General features: G+C 39.3%; 1 protein-coding gene across 4 annotated transcripts in view; it reads right to left on the bottom strand.

The window, feature by feature from the left end:
* The window catches only part of slc23a2 (solute carrier family 23 member 2), a 43,854-nt gene extending 19,656 nt beyond the window's left edge, over window positions 1–24,198 (bottom strand). The window contains exons 1-4 of one of the 4 annotated variants that reach the window (XM_067614182.1): window positions 23,877–24,198; window positions 6,324–6,372; window positions 4,126–4,352; window positions 846–944 (exon numbers count right to left, since the gene is read on the bottom strand). In XM_067614182.1, the coding sequence (XP_067470283.1) occupies window positions 846–944; window positions 4,126–4,352; window positions 6,324–6,372 (375 nt within the window). In that variant the 5' untranslated portion in view covers window positions 23,877–24,198. The remainder of the gene's footprint in view (window positions 1–845; window positions 945–4,125; window positions 4,353–6,323; window positions 6,373–23,876) is intronic. The other 3 variants (XM_067614189.1, XM_067614206.1, XM_067614198.1) reach the window with 3 other exon arrangements.
* Between the last annotated feature and the right edge of the window lie 233 nt (window positions 24,199–24,431).

The raw sequence follows: 24,431 nt of genomic DNA, 5'->3' as shown, positions 1-24,431 counted from the left end.
GAGGGGAAAAAAAGAGAAAGTGGCAGGAAGAAATAAAAAGAGGGAAACTTAGTGAGAGAGCAGAACACATGACTGCACTCAGAAATGAAAAATGCACAGTCACAGTGATGAGGGGGAAAAAAAAAAAAAAAACCGGCACAGTAGAGATAACTTGTGTGTTGAGTCAGACTGTATTGAGGCCCAAGGCAGCCGTTGTGTATTCAAATCTCAGCAGCACGTCCTTTAGCAATAGTTGAAGATACATTTTACTGTTTTAAATACAAAGAATCTGTTCAAAAGATAAAAGTAAAAGTGAAAGATAACTTTGCTTTAACTGAACTTGAACTAATGACCAACTCTTATTTAAAGAGCAGGCTTCTCTTATGGCTAACAAAAGTTTATTAGATAAAATTCATGCTACACATCAAAGTAAGTGGTAAGTTTAAAAGAAAATGCATTTTAGGGCCTCCTAAAGAGAAAACTGATGAATTGATACTTTTCTGAAAATAAACTGACCTGTATTTATAGATTTTTGCTTAATGCTGGTCACTATGAAAGTCAGAGTTTACATTACTTTGTACTAAATAAGTTAAAAAAAAGACTAAAAGTGTAGGAAAATGTAGGGGGGAAAGTGAGGGAGGAAAGCAAGGAAAAGGACTGTCACTAAATATGTCATTAAGCAAAATTACAATGTGCAGCACAAGCAAAAACCAGTAACTGTATGAGTCAGCTTTTTGGACCATGTGACTATGTGTCAGACAGATTAATAGGATGTTAGTCTGAGAGTAAAAGTAGAATGACTTTGAATGACTGGTAAAGAACGTCAGGATGGTGTTGAACTTCCCCACTTTTCACCCTCGAGTTACCTTTTCGGCTCCTTGAGTATCTTTAGTGTAGATGGCCATCAGCTCTGTGTTCTCAGTGTCCTGGTCTCCACTGGCCCCGCTCACTCCATTCACCACCACCTACACACACACACACACACACACACACACAAAGTTAATTCATAAGGAAATCTTTAACTACAGTTTGCCAAAGCATGCCGATAAATCAACGTGTGTTCCCAGCAGACTGAGGACAACATTCACAGCTTTGACACATTGTTGGCCAGCTGACAAAACCACATTAAAAAGAAAAAGCGAAGTGAGTGTGAAAGTTTGTATAACCACCTGTCTCGGTGCTATAACATGAAAGAACAACAGAGTTATAAAACCAACTTGAAGGCTGAGGGCTACAAAAACTGATCACAACTGAAATAAACAAACAGGGCAACAAACCAGATTCGGCATCCCAGACATAAACACGTGTTTCCTGTGCAAATGTTTATCCTTACACATTTCTGCCACCGAGTACGTGCGCAAGTGTGTGAGCATGTGGTGTACGAGTGTCTGCCTTTCCTGTTTATGTCCTCAATTTATCACGTTAATCAACAAAAAGTAGGTTGTTATATGGAGGGAACACACTGTGAGAAACATTAAAACACATAAAAAAAGTACATTAAAAGATGACATTAATGATTTTTTCCATGCCTGAAGGACAAGATGTAAAGAGATGGAGGAATGCAAATGTGATCATCCATCATCTGCTTAGTTTTCACTGTAAAATCCTGTGATCCTTTCTGAGAAAAGCCGAGTAAAGTCCTTTCGATGCACTTGTGTTTTCCACATGTAAATACACTCTGCTGTGTCGACAGGCCGAGCCTCTCAAATTAAACAGAGTTCACTTAACAACCTGGTCTCTATGTGTGTAAATAGAGTTTGTTAAATGTTGGAAATGTCTATAACCTCAGGTGTCGTTCGGGAAGACAAACATCTCTTCACAATGCCTCACCGGGACAAAATAACTACAAGGAAACTTTAAGCTTATATCATATTTCCTTCCTTTTGCATTCTGTTGAACGGCTGCAGATAATGACGCAAGATAAGCTTTGTGATTGTTCTAACAAATGGATCAAGCTTATCTTAAGAGTCTAAAGGAAGCAGACTTCATGGTCACTGTCACAGGCCTGTGGAAAGTTTTACCCTTGTTTGATGCTTTTGTCTTTGTTTCATGTCATTCCCCCGTCTATCTCTCCCCTGTCAGTGCTCTACTGTTGACAATGAAGGCTCCCAGTCGGTCTCAAACCAGGGACATTGTGCCAATTTTAATTGTTTCATATTCTGTTGGGTAGTTAAATCTAAAAGCATCACAGGGCTGCAACATATTTTCATTATCCATTAATCTGCTGTTGTAAATTCTTAGAGCCTGTTATGGGATCTTCAAATGTCGTGATATTCAGTATCATGTGTGACACAGAGAAGCTTTAAATCACCACATCTGTGAAGTTGAAACCAGCACATTTTTGGCAACTTTGCTTTTAAAAAAAATGACGATAAACAATTATTAGATTATCAAAATTGTTGCTGATTCATTTTCAGTCGATCGACTAATTGATTAAATTGATTAATCATTGCAGCTCTATTTGTATGTAAAATTTTGAATCAGCAAAGCAGTATAAAAGTACAATATTTCCTGGTGAAATGTGGTGGAATGTATAAAATAGCTTAAAATGGAAATACTCAATGAAGATCAGATATAAAAGTACCTCAAAATAGTGCTAATGTAAAGATCCACCTCTGGTTTCATGGAAAAAGAGTTGATCAGTGGATTTCCTGTTATTAAAGCCAGTTGTGAGTCAGTGTGATTTATGAATGGGTTGTAGCTAATTTGCTATTGTCGTCATTTTTCCATTTGACCTGTATGAAGTACTGGGCTGGTGCCAGAAGGAAACGGCCAAACAACGGAAAAGAACGGACCAAGCAGGGGTAGTGTGACCCGAATGGTCATGAAACAGACAGACAGTGTCTGTACTTCTCACGCCGTCCACTCACACAAATACATTCCAGGTCAAAAGTAATGCCAAAGCTGAGCGTTTGAGAAAGACAGAGATGGGAGAGGGGGGGGGGGAGAGTAATTATAAGGTTGCGTGTGTAAAGTAAAGTGTAATCACATTACATTTGTCTGTAACACAGTAATGTAACGCATTACTGTTCCTACATTCGGTAATCACAGTAGAGTTACCTGCGTGCCTTTCATGCACGCTTGCACAACAATCGCCTGACCTCTCATGACATGACTTTGGATAGAGTTCCAACACACATGTACACACATGTGTGGGAGAGAAGACAGAAATGGCAGAGCGATTTACAACTTTTGAGTGGTGGAGGTATGCACATTACTTCAAATTTGTTACGCGAAAGGAAAAAAATGTGACAGTTAAGTGCAAACTGTGCCCAGGCCAGAAACAACTATCCACTGCTGTGAACGTATCATCACACAGCAGCACCTGCAAAGGCAACATGCTAACACAAAGCTAGTAGCCAAAGACTCCCGGACCCAGAATGATGCTCGAGGTGAGTGTATGCCGACGCCAACCAAGCGGCCAAAGCCCTTGATTTTCAACAGGTAACGTTAACAAAAGCAGAGATGAATGGGCTTGTAGCATCGTACATAGTAGAGGAAATGCTGAGGAGGAAAACTTTTTCTTTTGAATGTCCTCCTTATTAAGATAGGGATTTGCTCTGATATGTGGGCATATGTAATGTTAAATTGGTAACTGGCAATTACACGACAATGCATCTCAGGCATTGTTGCGGAGTAATGCAAAAGTAATGTAATGAATAGTGTAATTAATTACCTTTCACAGGGAGTAAGTAAGTAAAGTACTGCGTTGCTTTTTAAAAAGTAACGAATAATGTGCAATACATTAAATTTTTTGAGTAACGACTCCACAATGGTATTGACCAAACCCAGTATTGGTCATTGCTTCATTACATGAGCTAGCCTTACGCCAAATACACGACTGTAGTGACACGCGTAAAAAACAGAAAAATAAACTTGAAGCCTAAATTAACTCTTCAGGTCACGGTTATGCCCATGAGGCACAGTTGAGCCTGCACAGGGTGGGTGCAGCCAGCTGCGTACATTAAAATGAGAGCGCATCTGTTGCATGTGACGTGCATGTGAAAAATGCATCTGACACGCTTTCTGTCCAGACGTAGGGTTAGGCATGCTTATATGATATGCATGTCTGTGGTTTTGTTGTTGCTGTGGCCACATTTAATGGCAAATAAAAAGGACAAACAAATAAAAAACACATTTATGTACCGGGATCGGGTAGAAATCAGCTCCATGTTTGGTCTCCTCTTCATATTTTCCTCCCTCGCTGCTGCTGTCCATCGACTTGGAGGTGGTGTTCTTCCCAACGCCCATCCTAACGTCTTCAATGTCCTCCTCCTCGTGCTCTCTCTCTGTCCCTCCTTTGTCTCGCTCTGGTATCAACACTGCAGATGAGTCCGTCAGTCCGATTACATCGTCCAGAGCTGCCTTATCTGCTTGAAAAAACAAAACAAAAGACAGATAAACAGAGATTAACATTGTCATCTATAACTCAAAAAGGTTCTGATATCCTAACTTCACTGTGAAGGTCTGATCACATCAGGCAGCCTGAGAGTACTTCATGTTGGTTACAAACTTGACCCTGCACCAGGTTTGTTTTGTTGGTCCTGCCTATCTGGACCATACGAGTGGGTAAACCAATATATCAATTATCAAATTAAAAAAAAGGGAACTCATTTTGGTGGTTGCAAAAAAATTAGATTTGATTCCTTTTCTCTGTTTCATAATAAAATATTTAAGGGTCAGGGTTTGTTGTGGCTACTGCAGCTTTTTAGTTGCTTAGGAAACAACAGAACATGTCAGACATAAGTTGCCCAAGGGAGAGCAATTCCTCTTTTTCAGTAATAATCCATGTTGCCAAAATGTCATTGTCTGGTACACAAGGAGAAAGGACAGGGAGAACATGTACAGAGGTGATGATGCAAATAGATTGGGGAAAGAGGAAAAACATGGTGTTTGGTAGGAAGGAGGTTAAGGATGATCAGAGGAGTGTTGATGGAAAGAGAGAGAGAGAGGAAGGTTTGTCTTATTTCTGGTGTCATGTCAACTTCTGTTTGTTTAAAACAAAGTCCCTGAGTTGCGTCAATCTGTAACATCCCTGACAAACATTTTTGGAACAGTCAGTGGCCTTTTATTCAATTTATCATTAACTGTCACTCAGTCAATGTATCGGAAGTATGAGAAAGTGAAAAGCTGTCAACATCTCAAAGTTGAGAGCAGTCACTCAGTTACCTGTCAAACCCAATAAAAGGACCCAACATGTCAACCGGAAAATGAGTAAAACAAATGTTCCTGCATCTAGACTTCTCTGAATTGTCCTTCATATATGAAAAAGGGCATCAAGGTGCTTTTTAAAAAGCTACACAAATGGAGGAAGGACAGAAGAAGACAGCATCAGTAAAACATGATATCTCATGTGATATTTCACTCACTGGCCTGAGATGAACTAAACTTCACATGTCTTCATATTCCAAAAAGTACAGCTCATAAAACAAGATTATTAAAACACAAACATATATATATATATATGTATTATTGAGGCTCATTTATCTACTGGCTAGTTCCTGACCAACATCCCACTGTAAAACAAGTCTACAACATACATGAATACTGTACCAGTATGGGTACAACTGTAGATTTTCAGGGTCGAGAAGTAGCATTGCAACACAAAAAGACTTACAGGTGTAATATCTTTAAATGTTGACCTAAGCCACTAAATAGTTTGATCGATGGGTAAAGACATAATATACTTGTAGAAAAGCTTTTACAGCTCCTGTTTTGTTTGTCCAGTTGAACTCCGATCGATGCGAAGTCGCTTCATTCTTTAAAAGGTCATTTCATTTATTAGTTAGAAAACATGGTTACCAAACCAAATCAGTACTTTTTGATAAACACTGTATTTGTATTGCAGCAGTCCAACAACTACTATAATTGTAGCAAATGAATGTTTACATGACCAAGAAGAAAACCATGGAGCAGAGCAAAAGCTGAAGAAAAATGAGAACAAAATTGGCTTCCAAAAAGGTGGACATGACAGAAAATGTATTGGCAAAGACTACGGCAACAAGAACCAGATTGTAAACAAACAAAAACAAGATTTTGAATTTCTATCCAGTTTATGCATGAAAAAACAGTGAATGTGGCACCCTTTTCTGTGCCGCTCCATGACTTGTATACTCATACATACCAGCTGCTGTATGTTAGGAACAATTAAACTGTTAATGTAGATGTTAACAGATGCCTTGTACCCAATGTAACTTTTATCTTGCCCTATCACCTCTTTTCTTCTTCTTCTTTTTTTAAATCTTTAATTTTAGGACCCCAGCCCCCCCGCCCCCCTCTAATGACCTTTCCCACCCAGCCAGTCTCCCTGCTTGCAGTGTAAGATGTTGGGATAGGTGAAATACCTAGTTGACACATCCCATCGCTCCTGTCAAGCTGGGCGGCTGGGAGCATCTGTGTGGAAGGGGCAAGAGAGAGAGGGAAAGGAGGAGGTGGAAGAAGAGAGGAAAGAGAAGAAGAAAAGGGGGAGAAGCAGAAAGGAAAGAGGCAGAAGGGACGGGTCAAAGATAAAGAGGAGGAGGAGGAGGAGGGAGGTGAGACATAAGTTAATTTGACACACAGCATTTAATCACAAGCAAAAGTTATTAGTGTGATTGATGCTCATTGTAAATGATTCTCAGATGAAATATTGCATTAGCAAAAGGCAGCAAGAGCGGACAGCGGTGAAGTCTTCCACCCACAGAGGGAGCAGGTCATGCTGGCAAACATGAGAGCAGAAGAAGCCAAAGTAAAGCTTATCAAGAGGAAGTTGAGTTATAGATAAGCATTGCATCGGTGTAATGCAATGGGCGAGTTCTTCAGAGTGGAGGCAGAATCTAATACCCCGTTTATATCCCGCATTAATATGTGAACATGTTAATTCAAGGTTTAGATGCACAAAAGGATGCATTGTGATTGTAATTCTGGTTTATTACAGCTCAGGTCTTATTTTCATGGTTTTGGTCGTCAGGACTTCTGTCATATAGATCAGATTAATAATAACCTTGTAGCAGACAAGTTAACTGCTCAGATCTGAAAACAAGCTAAAAAGAAATCCACAGGGAGAGAAACATGAGCAGCCAGATGATTGTGCAAGTTTTGAACCAACAGGGGTCTCAAACTCAAATTACCTGACCTCACTTGCCAGGTTTTTCCCTGCTAGGGAAGGGGGGGGTTTCATTTTGCAGCCTTGCTAGGATATTAGAAAATGAAATGACCACCCTAAAATAAAATACAGGAAAAAATTAAAAGGTGAAAACATTTCAGAAATTAATTTGCGGATGTGATTGAACAATGAAATCTAAACCAAAGACTGTATGTAAAGATAGATGTAGGGAGGTGAGATGTCACACAATAATTTGAATTGGAGTCGGTTTGAAGCCCAGAGTTGCAACGGTGTGTTGCCTTTCACACTCTAGAAACACGCCCCCGCTACCTCGGACCAAAGCAAACGCTCGCTTATAACTCGCTTAACTATATTTTCAGTTTTGTTTCATGTTTGACATTTTGTACTTCGTGCACGCAGGCAGTTTTCCTGTTAAGTGTGTTAAAGTTCGGTGTTACTTCCTAATAAAGTGATTTAGATAAACCGTAGATCGTTAACTTGTTTACATCCTCTCTGATTGTTTTACGGCTCATGTTCGTTGCCTCGTCGGACTTTGTTTTAGCGACGTTGAGATCTATGAACGGAAGCAACAATTACTTTGATGAGTGTACTTTTAACCTTAACGATAGAAGTGATAGTAAAAACGAAACAAAAATAAAACCCAAGTCGAGACGAACCGTCCTTTAATTATGCCACAAGGGCAGATGACAAAAATCATTTTTTCAGTCTGTTGCCCTACAAAGTAAATCTCTAGGACCAATGACTGTGTTACATACAACACATGAAATCACTGCACTGCCTGTAGCTCATCTGACTCAGATGTGAAATGACTTTGACAGAGTATCCCAGCAGCCTCTGGGTGACTGAAGCTCTGATAAGGCGTGTGCAACCACCGGAAGAGTCTTGCTACTGTTGCATGACGACCTCAAATGGCCTGCTCCAAGAGACAGACAGCCTCTCCTCATCCCTGTCTTTTCTGTCTGTTCGTGTTGTGGCTGACTGGGAATCCACACACACACACACACACAAACACACACACACACACCAAAACTTCAGACAACCAGGAGAAAACAACAGAGGGGGAACTGGAGCGAGAGAAGGCAGAACTGAAACTGATTATATAACTGTTGTAAAGTCTACAGTTTCATAAACATAGAATAGCTTTTATATAATGTTAAAAGTTAACATATAAATGTTTCGGTGCATGAGAGGAAGCAAGAGAAACTCATAAAATAGGAAAAGCAAGAGGAGAAAAAAGAAGAGAGAAGCAGAGCGAGGAGGAACAAAGGCATATGTGGTGGTAATTTTACCTCACAGGCTGGCGGATAGTGTTACCGCCTGGATCTATAACCATGGTAACCTGATCTGTGGATCCTATGTAGGCTTGTGCTGTGTTGTGTGGGATTTCACCGGAGGAGGACTTCACACCAGATATGTGTGTGTGTGTGTGTGTGTGTGTGTGTGTGTGTGTGTGTGTGTGTGTGTGTGTGTGTGTGTGTGTGTGTGTGTTGGCGGTTTCCATTCTCGCGCCAAATTTGTGTACAAGCGTAGCGTGTATATAAATGTGTGTATAAACTTCATGCTCTCCAGATGTGAGTCTGTCATTCAGTCATAAAGTCTGGACTATATTAAGACTGCAGCTGTGTTACAGTGATTTGTGAGTATTGGCTTCAACAGAGAGTTTTAACATCTTGTTTCATTCAAGAATAAATATCTGGGGTCATGAAACCACATAAATTTGGGGATTTTTTTCAATCTAAGAAAATGAAGTGTTGAATTCCTGCATATTGAAAAACATTATATCCATATAAACAAATAAAAAGTTTGTTTACTTCTCACCTTTGACTGCTGATTCAACCAAATAACCAAACGAACAGCATATCAAGACCTTCATTTTTCTGTCTGCATGTAATTTGTGTATATGTTTAAACCAGCCAATAGAGGCACATTAATTTAGCGATGCCAACAGGTTGATAAACATTTAAAGTCTGCCAAAGGTTTCAGTTATAACAGTAAAACTTGTGTAATGTTCCAGTTGTTTAATTTAAAATAAACAGTCAATTCAACATTTTAAAAAAAACTGCTGCTGATTTCCACGAAATGATGTAAATGGAGGCCTCACATCTTGCGCTAAAATGTTCGTGTTCGCCGGTTTGTTTTGTAATAATTCCTGGCTGTCAGGACTAATACTCACACACCTCCTTTGTTATGATCATTCGGAATAAAACGGTTGAACGTTTAACAATGAAAAATACAGCTAGTGACAGGTAGAATATGTGCCGTAATTTTCCACAAGACCTGGGCCGGTTGCCATCCTCTCAAGTCTGACAAGCAAATTAATTAACTTGTCAACCGAACAACTAAGAGGTTTCATAACCTGTTGTGAAACAATTTGAACCGGAAAATAATGATACAAATCAAGGTAAAAAAAAAGAAACGGAAATATGTTAGAAGGATGAGTTCACAATGTGAATACATTTCTTAATACATTTTGACACAAAATGACTGTGTGGACATACTGTGGATGTTGTCCCACCCATCACTTACATTGAAAGCACATTTAAAAAGACATTTTAACAGCCAGTATGAACAGGAGGAATGATTACAATGAGGAAAACCTCTTTCAGTGTTCATACAGGACACCTGGCTGTTTTAAGACAGACTTGAAAAAAAAAAGTGATCCTATCTTCTAACATGTGCGCATGCTGCCGTGCACATGTACACAGACACGTGTGTGTTTGTGTGTGACAGCAGGCGATGCTTTACATGACTGGTTACACGTGAGGGGGTTCGTATTTCACCGTGAGGGGGGGAGGGATAGGGAAACTGTATGCAAGGTCATGTTTACATTGGTCAACTTCCTGCAAGTGGAGCAGGGGTGAGTAGAGATAACAGTTTGACTCAACAGAACAGCTACAAGGACGGCAGACAGGGAACACGAAGAGCGATCGAGGTTTACATGTGCACCTGCGAATGTTTCAGGGACGGGCGGCGGTGCCAGAGGGTGACCAGATGTCTGTTGGTTTTTATTTCAACTAGACAAATCCAGCTGGTTTCACTGAGGATCAGACGAGGCTGGATGAATCACAAACTGATGTTTGCTCTTGTTCAGGGATACATCTGAACACTACCAACTAATGTGTGATGAATTAAGCTTTAAAGTAATGTTCTACCAAGAGCTGCAACTAAGGATTGACTATCAATTCATCTGTTTTATTAATTCAGTTTATAAATGATCAGACGAAAAGTATAAAGTGACCATCATAGTTGCCCAGGATGACGTCTTCAAATTGTGTGATTTGTTTGAAGATTTTTATTTTACACCAATAAAAACTGTAGTAAATTTGTACATTTAAAAAGCTGGAACCAACAATTCATTATTTATTAATCATTAAAGTCATTTATCACATTTTCAGGTTCACACTGTAAACTAGAACACAGAAGGATGATTAAACTCTTCAGGCCTTTTGAATTTCAATGGTTAACATTTCTTTGAATGATTCATCACCCTCATACAGAACATTTTATACGTCTGTCCCCCGGACATCAAGCATCACAGCACGTATGTACGGTAAAATTAAAACTAGCAAAGTCAGTCACAGTCTGGTTTACAGTTACACATTTCAACCTTTTAAGTCTGGTTCATGTTTAAAATGTTTGCTTTTCTTGAATTGCTACACTTATGTAACATCATATATGTCACATTTTAACTGTTTTAATCTGTTTTCTTATTGTTCTATGTAAAGCACATTGAGCTGAATGTTCTTTATGTAAAAGGTGCCGTACAAATATAATTTTACTAGTTACTGTTGATTTTAGTTCATCACTTGTTACTTTCATGAATATTTATTCCTTTTTTCCCCCTTTGTGTTTTAAATATTAATTGAGAAGTCTGTACATATCATTCACTGTAGGCTGACAATTATTAAGCTCTTAAAACACAAAAGGCTTCTCTGAACCCACTGAAAGGTTCAAACAGGACCAGACGTTGCCAGTTTAAGCTGCACAGCCTCCCAGTCTAAACCTAATGGTCCATCATCATGATCATGATGCCATGGACGCTGCAGGATGTCTCAGCCTTTGTGAGGTGATTTTCAAAAGCATAACATCAATGTTTAACCGATCATCAGCCCTTCAAGCAGAAATGAGGAACTACATAACGAAATCAGCTGGTTAGGTCTGAGGTTAGGGTGTAAGACGCCAGCATCACATGATTATCTATTCTGGTTCAAACTAATGGCCATTTCTTTTTTCCAGTTTCTCCCACACGCTCAGACAATACACAAGTCGAGCCGACACCAACTTCAAAGAGACGCGCACATCTACTAATTTGTTGTAAACATCGAATTATCGTGGCGTCGGCGGCAACAACAATCAACACTCATCTTTCACAGAAACAACCAAAACTCTTAGAAAAACATCCTTTACACAACTTTCAAGACTGTCCTTGTTATAATTTACTTGCTAATTCATGTAACCAGTAGACATAACAGCACGTGGTTATGTGTGTTGTTCTGGTTTTGCAACTCTATTGTGTCAACTGAGCAGTTCACTGGTTTTAATGAGCCACTCAAACTGGATTATTTTTCTTTTTTTGTTCATTACAGTTCATGCATGATGATTACTTCAATGTTGTCTTGACTTCAGAAAGAGGTACACTGGCTACATCTTAAAAAACAAAACTTAAATACTTTGTCTTTATAACAAATGGGATAAATTTTCATCCCTCATTGATCTGTTCTGTAGCAGAATTGAACCTATTTATGTTTTGGAACAACTTAATAAATTCTGGGGAAAATGAAAAGTGTATCTATCAGAGCACAAACACACAAACCAAAGTAATACAATAAATAGTAGAAATGCATACAATTATAAACAGGTAAACTACATAGTAACAACTAAAAAGGAGTGTTTTTTAATTCTGGCTGCCTTTGGGATTTATTGTAAATCTTTACTTTACTTTCACCCAATCATGACTTAACTTGGGCTGCAACTAATTATTATTTTCATTATTGATGAATATGCTGATTATTTTCTTAATTAATTGCCTATAAATCATCAGAAAACCGTGACAAATCACAATATCTAATCATAGAGCACAAGGTGATCAAATGTTTTGTCTGGACAGCCTAAAATATTCAATTTACTATCATTTAAGACCAACAAAAGCAGCAAATGTTCACATTTAAGAACCCGCAACCATCAAATGTTTGCTTGAAAAATTACTTCAATGATTCGTCAATTACCAAAATAACTGCAAATTAATTTTCTTTCAATCGACTTATTGATGAAAAAACTAATAGTTACAGCTGAACATTAAACAAAGAACATTCTGGGACAATCTGCCATCACCCTTGAACACCTTTGATGTATAAAAAGTCGTTTATTTTTCACCAAGTTTCACTCCCACTCAGTTTTGGCTGCTCTGTGCCGCACCAGGGTTGTAAACTGATTTACTTTATCACCACTTTACAGAAAGTACAATTGAGATCTCACACGACAAACAAGTTTCACTATTATACAGGGAATTTCCTTGACTTTCAGAATAATTAACCTGTGCTGTTACATTTGTTCTTACTCATTTGGCTGGTCTAAAGCCAAAAGACTCCTGCTTTCTTTGGCACTTCACAGTTTCACAGCAGGTGGACTCTCAAGCTGTGCAGCACAAACATATTTTTCAGTTAAAGAAACCAAAGCAGCAGGAAAATCAGTCACATTTAGATCGAGAGAGCAGAGATGTTCAGCCTTCAACTGTACTTCCATCATCACTTTCTCACAGCAACACCGACACCCACACAGCATGCTATCAACAGCACATGAATGGGCGTTTAAGGTTAGATACAAAAAAAAAAAAAAAAAAAATCCAACTCTTTTTTCACATTTGTTCTCTGATAAAGTAGGTCTGTACTGTAACTGTACACTTTTCTTGCAGGTTGCTCGGGCTGCTCTGCCACCCACTGCCTCAGGCATTTTTCCATCAAGCCCAGCAGGCACATTTAAGACCAAAGGCATCCATTGTTGCTTGAAGTTGATAAATTCCTTTAAAAGCCTACCTGAGCCAGAATCATGCTGTTTCTCACAGCGAGACGACCGGTTTCATTTGCTTGTACAGTTACTCTGATGTGATACGATAACTTTCACTCAGCCCCGTAACAGTTTCATGACGACTGGCAGAAAAATGCCAAATTTGAGATGTTAAAGCAGACATTGATGTAACAACAATTAAAAACAGTTAAAGTGGATCATCAGTCATCACAGAGAAAATGTTGTGATTAGTCTCGGGCGGTATTATGGGCCCTGTTTACACCTGGTATTAACATGCGTCTCGGGTGCATTTACACTTGTATTTAGAGCTGTCCACTTGTGATCGGATCAGCCGAGACGGATGTTAATGCCAGGTGTAAACAGGGTATAAAAGGGGATTTAGAAATCCTGAAGGTATGATTTTCAATACAGTCAAAAATACAGACTGAGAAAACCTGGAGTTTACGAGGAGCATTTGAAGGCAGCATTGTAATCCCCCCTCTGAACACATTGTGGGTCACGACGGCTGAGTGGCGCTGTCCGCATATGTTGACTCCACGGACAGTGAAGACTGCAGAAGCAGCGATTCAAAGACTAAATTTGCTGAAAACTTTAACCAAAATATGAGATATTTGTGTCTTGTTATGTTTGTGGTGAATGAAACTCGCAAGACTTTTCTTTGTTTAAGCTGATATTCATCTGTCGGCCTTCTGTAAGTTTGTTCCTGACATTTATTCAGCTGTTTCTCCGCTGTGGTGACGGATGAATGGTAAGAGACGGTGTCCATTGCTTGATCTCTGTATTTTTGCCTTGTACTGCAACTGAAGTGCTCATATTCATAACATATTTTCCGAGCAGTTGGTGGTTTGCGGCCTAAGCTTAATTGTGATTGTACTTCGTTACAAAATAACATGTACTTAACAAGTTAAAGGCTGCCAGAGCAAGATGACTATGCAAAACAGGATTATGGTTTTGTGGTTCAGTGAAGTTCAACAGACGGTAGAGGTTTGGTAACATGTTATGTAGTAGAGGACCAAAAAATATATAAATATCACTATTAAATAAGTATTATAAGGTTGTAACTAGGTATTTTTTTCCATTACTGGTTAGTCTGTTGATTATTTTCTTGACGAATAGATTGTTTTATTGATAAAATGTCAGAAAATAGTAAATATATCCAAAAAGCTTGTTTTATTCAATCTAGATACAAGGACGACCTTCACACTGAAGCTCCCTGTACTTTCTTTGCAATGTTTTGACCAACTAAATGGTCAAGACATTGCCTGAGGTCTTCCTCAGGCAAAAGAAAGGAACAATTGTAGTTGGTCAAAACATCACAATTTAAGTACAGGGAGCTCTTTGTATCTAGTTTAATTGTTTGTTGTTGTTGTTTTTTTTACATCCAGCACCTATCCCACTGAGGTTTTGTGGATGTCAACACAGCTATTCTGTTTTGTTTGATCAACACCCAAAGATATTTGATTTAAAAATACCAGTTATAACTTCTTTGAGCCCATGATGATGACTTCAAATGTCTTTTTTTGTCTCATCAACAGTCCAAAACCCAAATTTATTCATGATAAAAAAGCTATAAATCTGAAATCTGAGAATTTTCGGCATGTCTGCTTAAAAAAAAAAAAAAAAAAAAAAAGATTGTCAAAAAATTTTCAAAATATTTGCAGTTGCAGATTATCTTCTGCCAATCAGCTAATAGTTAAAGGACCAGTACCAGGACCAGGACCAGTGTGTCTGCCCCCCGCCACCACTTCCAAGCCTGTAGGAGAACAGAGGCCATAAAACCCACAAAAAACATGAGAGGCCCTCTCTAGAGCCGCCTGGACCTGCTCCCTATGTCGATATAAAGGGCTCATTCTAAAAGACGAAAACAATTTATTTTCAGGTGATTATACACTAATTAAAACATAATTATAAATATTATATTCCATTTCATGCCAAATCTGTTCTGTTAGATGCCACTAAATCTTTCACAGTGGCCCTTTAATCTTTTCAGCTCCAAAGAGTCACTTGCAATATTTCATCATGCTTTCAAAAACACATCCATCTCCAAAAAGACACTCCACCCACCCATACACGCACTATGTAGAGGGAGTGTTGTGGTTCCAGTGAAGTGTGGTGGTATAAGCAGAGGACACAACAGACAAAACAAAATAAGAAGCATCTGTAGATAAGGAGAAACTCTGTTAAAGAGCGATATGAAGGCTGCATCACTGGGCGAGGCTCCAAAGACAGAACTGATAGCACAGATAACAGAGATCAATGGATGAAGCCTGTACATTTAAAAAGTGACCAGCAAAGACTGAACGGAGGTTGAGCTTTAACAGAGCAATAGTTTATGTTTTGTGTGTGAGCAGCAGCACACACACACACGAAACAAGTAGGCAGCCATTAACAGCATTTCTTCAGCAACCAGGGAAACATGATTTATGCGTGCAGACAGTCAGCATCCCTGCTGACGGGAAAATGTTGGCCACTCGCACACTTTGTAGTTGTGATTATGGCTGCAACATACAATTATTTTCATTGATTAATCTGTAAACTATCTTCTCAATTAAATCGATTAGTTCTATAAAATGTCAGAAAATGGTGAAAAATGTCGATCATCGTTCCCTACAGCCCTCATATGTCTTCTTTTGTCCTGAGCATCAGTTCACAACCCAAAGATATTTAATTTACTATCATAGAAAACTAAAGAAACCAGAAAACCAGATTAATCAACTATCAAAACAGTCTTCAGCAACTATTCAATAAACAGACAAACAACAGATAGTCCAAAACCCCAAAATTTTATAGAACCAGCAAACATTTGGCTTTTATTTGATTAGATTATTAGAAAATTAAATCAACTAATTGTTGCAGCTCTACTTCTGATTGAAGAAGTTGTTTGCAGCCACTGAAGCCTTCCCACTTCACTACAACTTCTATTTAAAAAAAGATGTCACTCAATAACAGCTGCATACACAGTTTTTTTTCCTTTATGAAAGCTTTATTAGTGCTTGTTAACAATCTGTATTCATGTTAACGATTATAACACTGATTTAAAGGACAAGAAGGAAATGGAACAAGGCAGCAACACAAGGTTTTCAGTGTGGACGTAGAGCTTTAGAAAAATGTCTTAGAAGCACCAGTATGGATTCATGTCGTTTTATGTGTTTTAAAAATTAAATGGACAGACCTCAAATGGACCATTTCCAGTAGGATGGAAAACCACAGGTGAGTCAATTAGTAATGGTCTTGTGTCTGCTGCTACCAGTCCTTCCATCATCCGTCTTGCCACTGATTAAAGTTTTATGAAACTTGAAACTATAACGTCGGTCTGTTCCAGTATTTGCACTTCACTGATTGAAGGAAATGCTACAATATTGAAGTGTCTATGAATCAAACAGAAAATCTTTGCGGATTGCATTTTTTTCATAAGACTCAAGAAAATGATGCATATTTAGCTACATGTTTGTCCTCTAGCTACCAGAGGAAACCTTTACATCTTTTCTCTTTTATTATCCAATTTGAGACTCGGCTGTGACGACGTAGTGAGGTAATCCACAGCAGGAATTTCTGAATAATGTTAAATTACACCAGTTGGTCTGTTGATTCATCAGTGTGGTCTTTTAATATCAGAAAATGTTGAAGTATGTCAATTACCGTTTCCCAAATCCCAAGATACGACTTAAACTGTCTTTGTCGTTTTGTCCCGACCAACAGTCCACAACCCAAAGACATGAGGTTTAAGTTAAGAAACCAGAAAATATTCACATTTAAAAAAGGAGCCAACACCAGGAAAGTTTAGTATTTTTACTTTTTAAAAAGGTTTTATCAATTCTCAAAATAGTTGGCGAATAATTCTCTGTCGACTAACTGATTAATTGTTGCAGCTCTAGGCAAGTGTGTACCAAATCACCTACAAAATTATCAAATGGATGAACTCTGTTCCACACTTCAGGCGAAACAAAAACTTCAGTAGCTTATTTTGTTGTTTTTTTTAATCAACACCTTGATCGGGACGTTGATTTGACCCAACAGAATTCTGTGGAAATGCTGATACAGTTCTGTATAACAGGGATTTAAAACATGCACAAACAAACAATGAGACACTCACACTGTAAATCAGCTCTTTGTATTGTAACATACAAGGAGTATACAGACTCATAAAACATGTCTTTGCAACTCCAACACTAATAACAAAGTAAGATTAGTTTGGATCACCAGTAAGTCAATAAGTGGCCTCGGGAGTCTCTTCTAACACAGACACACACACAAAAAAAAAATCTTTAGATGTAAATCTATCGAATGCTAATTTATTTTCCAACTCATTGCACTCGGCCAGATGTGACCCCGCAAAACTCAGACAGTTTTGTGTAATGTTTAAACCAGTGCAAAGTTACATTAAAGGCTATTGTAAATTAAACACAGGATACAGACTCAACAAAAATGGCCTCATGAAAACGTGACCTGACGGATCAGTTAACGGCTTACAAACATCACTTTACTGGCACCGGGAGGAATAATTCAACCTCTCATACTGTTACAGTGATGAATGCAGGTTAATACTGCTCGGTATGTTGTTCAGTGCTTGTTATGCAAGAATCAGATGGTGTGTGTGTGCTGTCACCTTTGAATATTTAATCCCCATCTTTACTTTGCTCCGTTTTTACATGCACAAAAACTCAGAAAAAATTGTAACATGCAAGTAAACAGACTGCAAATTTTTAAAAAATGAAGTAAATGTTATTTAAGGTCATATTGTTTAGAGCCACATGCTAAAATCTTACAGTTTACCACCACACACACACACACACACACACCTTTACACAGTACAGTGGGAAGGCACAGCATGACCCAGCACTACTGTGTAATCTTAGTCACATGCTGCGTACAGCAAACAGGGCCAGGAATCCATTTCTGCGACCCAGTTCACTTCACTGTGCCTTTGCCCAGTCTGGCCCGACTGGCTGCCAGGTGATCCTTTGCTCTATATCCATTTACTGTAAGAAAGTGCAGCTAAGAGGAGCTACTCTGAAAGGCTGAAAAACATGTTTTCAAAGAACCTGTGACAGTCAGTGCATTTACAGACACATATGTAAGCTGGTTATTGACAGCTTTCTGCAGTTAACCAACTGTTTATGTGTCATGTAAAGAGAAAGCTGTTTTTTTTAAAAAATCAGAGTAAAGAGGAAACAATGCATGCAGTGATTGTAGTTTTATGTGCAAACTTTCATGTAAATGGGGAAGACAAACTTCTCGAAATCAAGTCAACCATATAGAATGAGCTGTAAATATTTGGTTTTAAGAAATCAACAATCACAGTATAAAGCAAAAATCCAAACAAAGGAACAATGGGTTGCTCTCACTCACAGAACTACATAAATAAATACATGACATAGAGAATACAGCAAATGTACTGGTCAAAATAAATGTCTCATACATTTTTGACTTTTTGTGACTAAATTATTGATCTTCAAGCATGATTAATTGCTTTTTAAACATTAATTTTTGATGAAATTGGTCCTCCATTTTGGGAGATCTTCAACTGGCTGGCACACTCATCTCCTCATTCATGCTATTCATTTCTAACAGTGGTGTAACAAAACGTACTTGATCCGTATGGATCGCCCCCCACGGTTCGGCATGTATGCGAACAGCCGATTAATTGGATTAAATTTAATGTCTCATTGGACACAAATTTAACAAACTGCTGTAGCTACAAGTCATGGACAGACAGCGTGTTACTAACAGGGATTTTGAAGAGCAACGAACCAAACCGGAATCTAACAGGTCCAAAGTGATATCTGCAGGTATGTTTACATGCTGTTTAATGTGCTGCAGCTGAGCAGCTAATTAACTATCTAGCTGCTAACTGACGTTAGCAGTTCACTTTTCCCTGGTGAATGTTTGTTTGGTGTCTCGTTCTAAACTGCAGGACAAGACATGTGTTCATGTTTGTAAGTTATCATCAAGTTTTGATAATAGGGACACGTGTTATTGTTTTATTCACTACATGCCTCATGCTGCACTTTCAGTTAAGTATTGAATATTTTATATATTTTAAGATTTTATTTAAAACATTGGACATCTTGAATGACCATTGGCAAAAACTCCTTGCTTTAAGTGTTTTACAAAATAAATGGAAAGCAAAGTTAAATTTGTCCCCCTCCATTTTTTTTGCTGACCCGAGAAATGATCCGATCCGTGACTCAAAACCGCTGTGAGTATTGTGATCCGTTGCACCCCTCGTTGCTGAAGAATAATCTTTGCATTCCTATCTTTTGGTTTATCAAATAATTCCATCATGGTTTGTTCTTTGTTGTAAAAATGTCACTAAGACCGGTTCTAAAGAATTTTCTTCGTCCTCTTGTACTTGACAAAAGGCAAACCTTTTGGTATCTCTGTTTGGATTTTACAATCAGGAATGTTGCTCTCTCACCATGGCTGGCACATTCAACCTCCGGGTGTGGAAGGACCACACCCGGAGGTTGACCTCCAGTTGCAGTGACGGGATGTTCAGAGGATTGAAGCCTCAACAACAAAACCCACTCACCTGCCACTCAACCACTCGGGATTTGTGGAGAGGATCTGTGCTAGCACGAAAGACCAGGAAAAAACACCAAGTCCAGACAGCCTTTGATGTAACATTCTGCTTCGAATGTGCCACCACCCCAAAAAACATTCATTAAAAAGATCCAAATGACCATAGCCTGAGCCCTGACTTCTACGGTCAAAACGTTTTTGAAGACTGATGTTGGCCCATCTGAAAAGCCGTCACTAACTCCTGCTAGACAAGGTTCTCAGCATTTAACACCATCATCCTAGAAATCCTCAACTCCACCCAGCTCAACTTTCTCGCATTTGCAGAGTTCTTTACAGGCAGGAAGCAGCAGGTGAAGCTGAGGAAACTTACATCCAGCAGCTTCAAAGTCAGTGCTGGCTCCACAGCATCTACACCACAACTGCAACTTCACGAACAGCTTATTAAATTCATGTATTTTGCAGGTGACAACACCACCAGGTTCATTTGTCTCACCTGGAAATGAGACGCATCTGCATACAGAAAGACAGGTGACCAGTTGCCAAGAAACAGGTTTACAGCGTTATCTGAATATATCTGCTGAACAAAATTCATTCTTCCACTGTTCGGTGTTTGACTTCCTTTTTACGGCTGACTTGACAGTTTGAATACAAGAATGATTTGACAAAATTGCTGACAAGATGAGCTGCAGAAACAACTGAAATAACTGTAGGTTAATGGTTGCTCCAGTGACCAGCTCTTCTACAGTAGGTAACATTTACGACTCACTGCTGACTGCAGTAACTGACCAAGCGGGTAGCTCCCAGTCAATAAAAGTGAAGCCAATGCAGAAGTACCTTAAACCTGCATTCTTTCTAATGGCCAGCAGGGGGTGACTCCACTGGCTTGTTTTTTGTTGTAAAAATGTCACCAAGACCAGAAGAAGTCTGACTGTCTAGAAGCCTATGAGAAAACGACCCTACTTCTCACTTCATTTATTATCTCAGTAAACACTTTCCTAATGAGGTTATTGTCTCAATCGTTCCTAGTTTCAAGTCTTCTTCATTACAGCATGATGTTCACTTTGTAAATTACGGCCCCCTTTAGAGTAAAATAGACAATAAATCAGTGTATGCTTTAGGGTGTGGCTACCTTGTGATTGACAAGTTGCTACCACAGCAGCAACATTGATTACGTATCATAACCACGACGTAACCCCAGATTCAGAGAATAGGCGTGGCCGTTGCCATTTCAGTGTGTTTTCAGTTCATCAGTTAAATGTAACATTTTGGTCGCCCATTTTGGTTCAGCGTTTGGTTGTACTAAAAGACTCTCTAAATAGTCAGATGTTCAGTTTTTCTGGTGAGTACATTTTGTTTAAGGCCTGTTTTTTGGCTAGCGAAAATTAGCATTAGCTTTAGCATTGTCACTGTTAACCGTAGACAGTAAATGCACTGTGCTAACCAAGCTAGCAGCTAACACTAGGGTCAGCTCCACCCTCTCGTCCAAATATGGTCACTTTTGGTTCCAAAAATCAAAGAAGGCAACAATAAAATCCAAAATAGCGGTGGTCAAATCGCTAAACTCAAGGCTTCAAAACGGCAGTCTACAAACCAGTGGGTGACATCACAGTGACAATGTCCATATTTTCTTTTCTACAGTCTATGTAACTGACCCACACTACCTGTGGACTAACATTACCATTAAATATCGCTGGTTGACTTTGTGAATAAAGTATACAGCACGCAGTAGAATTCACTCAAGCTGAGTATTAAAAATAACCTCTGCAGGAGAGGGACTGGCACCAACCTCCGTCTTGCACTCTAGCCACAAGACAAGATACAATTCGCCGATCCTGAGTCCTATCCAAACTGCACAGGTGCAATATGAATAACTGGCTTGTAAGATTGTTGTTGTGTAAACATAGATTGTACTGCCATGACAACTCGTACTCTACAGATGCTCAAAACCACTTAACTTTATTGAAAAACAACCACAGCAATAAAAAATTAAGATAGAAGGGGGGCACTTGTGTACAGGACTGGGCACAAAAATACCTCCACTGAAAAACTCCTTTTATTGTCTCCCAAAAGAGAACATTTTGAATTAAAATTCTGCCTAGAAAACCTAAACTGAAATAATACTATTCCTACTGTTCACACTGTTAAAAGACAGAATCCCAACATGTAGCCTATCCCTTTCCAAAATAAAAACTGCACACATATCACTTTTATGCCAACAACCAATCTGATCTGATCTATGATCTGACCGCCATTCTTCCATTTTTTCTGTCCTCCAGTGTTTCCTGTTAAGATTGAGAGCCTTGAACTTGACTGGTGGGTATCCAAACCAGCTTGTGATGCCGTAGCATAGGAAGGACACTGTGGAAGCTCTATAAAGCATGAGCACAATATTCCTGCAGACACCAAAAACTCTCATTCTCCAAAGAAAATAAAGGCACTGATGGATTTGTGCTCACCAAGTCAATCACGGTCTATGTGGACCCCTAAATATTTATAGCTACATGACTTGTCGGAATTGCTGAGAATAAAGAGGTCAAAACTCCAAGTACAGATATAAAAAAGGTATTGCTAAAGAGCAACGTCTGTGTTTTTTGTGATCTTGGTGTTTGAGGATGAATTTTATTTTGTACTCCATCACCTTTGTACAGCAACTTGAGGAATTATTTGTTTGAAGAATTTTTGGTTGTCTGAAGGTGATATGTTGAGTTGGCTTTATTTTTTTATGTGGAGATTTCTGTTTTGGTGCGATTTATATTAAATGCATGACAGCTGCTAAGAGAGAGAACACTGTATCCCAACGTAACAGGACATTTCTGTCATGTAAACTGAATGATTTGAAATGCATTCCTCTTGAATTTGTGGAACTGTACATTGTGATTTGTCATGCTGTATTTCTGTAATTTGTCTTTTTTCTACTATTCCATACACACAACATCTATTCCATGTCTGTCGGTCCTGGGAGAGGGATCCCTCCTCTGTTGCTCTTCATGGGGTTTTTTCCATTTTTCCTTACTAAGAAAAGGGTTTTTTAGGGTGTTTTTCCTTATTCGAATTGAGGGTTCAAGGATAAAGGATGCTGTATTGCGGTACAGATTGTACAAAATGTAAAAATTTGTGATATTGGGCTATTGGGCTACAAATAAAACTGACTTGACATGTGGCCACCCTGACTATTGTCTAGTGTCTTGCAAGCCCATATGGGCTGGGCACCAGAAAAGGTGCAGGACACTCAAATAAACCAAATCAAATCAATAAATCCAGCACTTCTAGTATAAGGAACGACTCATGAAACCCTGATGAAGCTGAAATGAATTGATCTCACAATAAAACTGTTCTTTACACTAAAAGTGTCACTGCACTTTGACCTCTTCAGACTATTTTGCTTCTCCGTGCACCCTCAAGAAGTTGTATCATGACTCAGAGTTAACTGGAATAGCAGCGTCATCTGGAAATTACCCCACATATTGATTAGATTGGGAACCGACATACTCAAGTCGCTTATTGGCATTAAGGGTTATTATTACGTATTTTTAGATCTCTCAATACTGGGCTCGACTCCAGACTCCCCATCAACATTATATGGTCACTTACATACTGTGTACATCTCAACTTACCTTTTTAGTAATGTGTGTTTGCCTCTGACACACACACATACACACACACACCTGCCTAGCCCCGTTTCCAGGACAACCCCATCATGAGGAGCCAATAAATCCTAATGGCCAAATAAGCTCTAGTGTCCCAGATAATGCTGCCTGGTAGCTGCAGCCTCTCACCAGCTGTATCTTTTATGGCCTTATTAATTCAAATGTTACAGGATAGTGCCTCGGGGCGATGCATGCTTGGCCTTCCTATGCTGTATTTTGTGTGTTTTAGAGTCACAATAAGGCCCCCATATCTAGACCTTGAGGCATCTGGCCTTCACAACAAAAAGATAACTAGTGAGAACGTGAAATGTGCTTTTTCACAGTGATTTGTCGTGCTAAAATAAAGGAGAGTAAAGGTAAAGAATGGACTAGAGGAGATTAAAGATGACTAATTAGGCCTTGTGTTATCACGGTCACACTTCAGAGGAAACGTTGACATCTTCCCCCTTTTATTATCCAGCTTGATCCTCGGCTGCGACGACGTAGCGAGGTAATCCACAGCAGTGAGTTTCCGAAATGTACCGCTTCCTAAACATCCACATGTAGGCTACAGTATGTGTCATGGGAATAAAGATGGCACGTTTTTTTTTTCCACTCACCTGCCTGATGAAAGAGAAGACGGAGCCCCACTTCCCTTGTCGGCTAGCGTTGCGTCCGTTGGCTCGTCCCCGTGGTTTGTGTTGTCAGAGCGGAGCGGCGGAGGGGCGAAGACAGCCCGCAGCTTGAAGCCGGAGGAAAAGCCCACAGTCACCGGACACAAACGGAGAAGAGATGAGAGCGTCTTCAGGCACCGGCTCCTTCCGAGACAACCTCCTTCTCTCCGACAAACTGGTTTTTAAATAGCTGCCAGACGCGTTGCCCGCGGAGGAGATTTCGCCTTTCATAAAGCCACGGGGTTGACGTTGGTCACCACCGCGCATGCTCCACCCGTGACGTAAAAGTCCCTACCGCCTTGGAACGTCGTTTCAGCCAATCAGAGGCGGCGGAGTGGTGACGCACCCCCTCTCCTCTCCTCCTCTAAGATCTCCTGCCTGCAACAGTTTTTTTTTTTGTATTGACAACCTTTTCTTGCATAAGCTGCGCCGGTTTTTTTCCTGCTGCTGCTGCTCTGTTGCCTAACCAGCACATTTTCCGCCTTATAAAATATGTAAACG

The sequence above is a fragment of the Thunnus thynnus genome, chromosome 2, assembly GCF_963924715.1.
Source record: "Thunnus thynnus chromosome 2, fThuThy2.1, whole genome shotgun sequence".
Classification (NCBI taxonomy): domain Eukaryota; kingdom Metazoa; phylum Chordata; class Actinopteri; order Scombriformes; family Scombridae; genus Thunnus; species Thunnus thynnus.
Note: the sequence above shows the minus strand (reverse complement) of the source record. Positions and strands in the feature narration are given on the sequence as shown.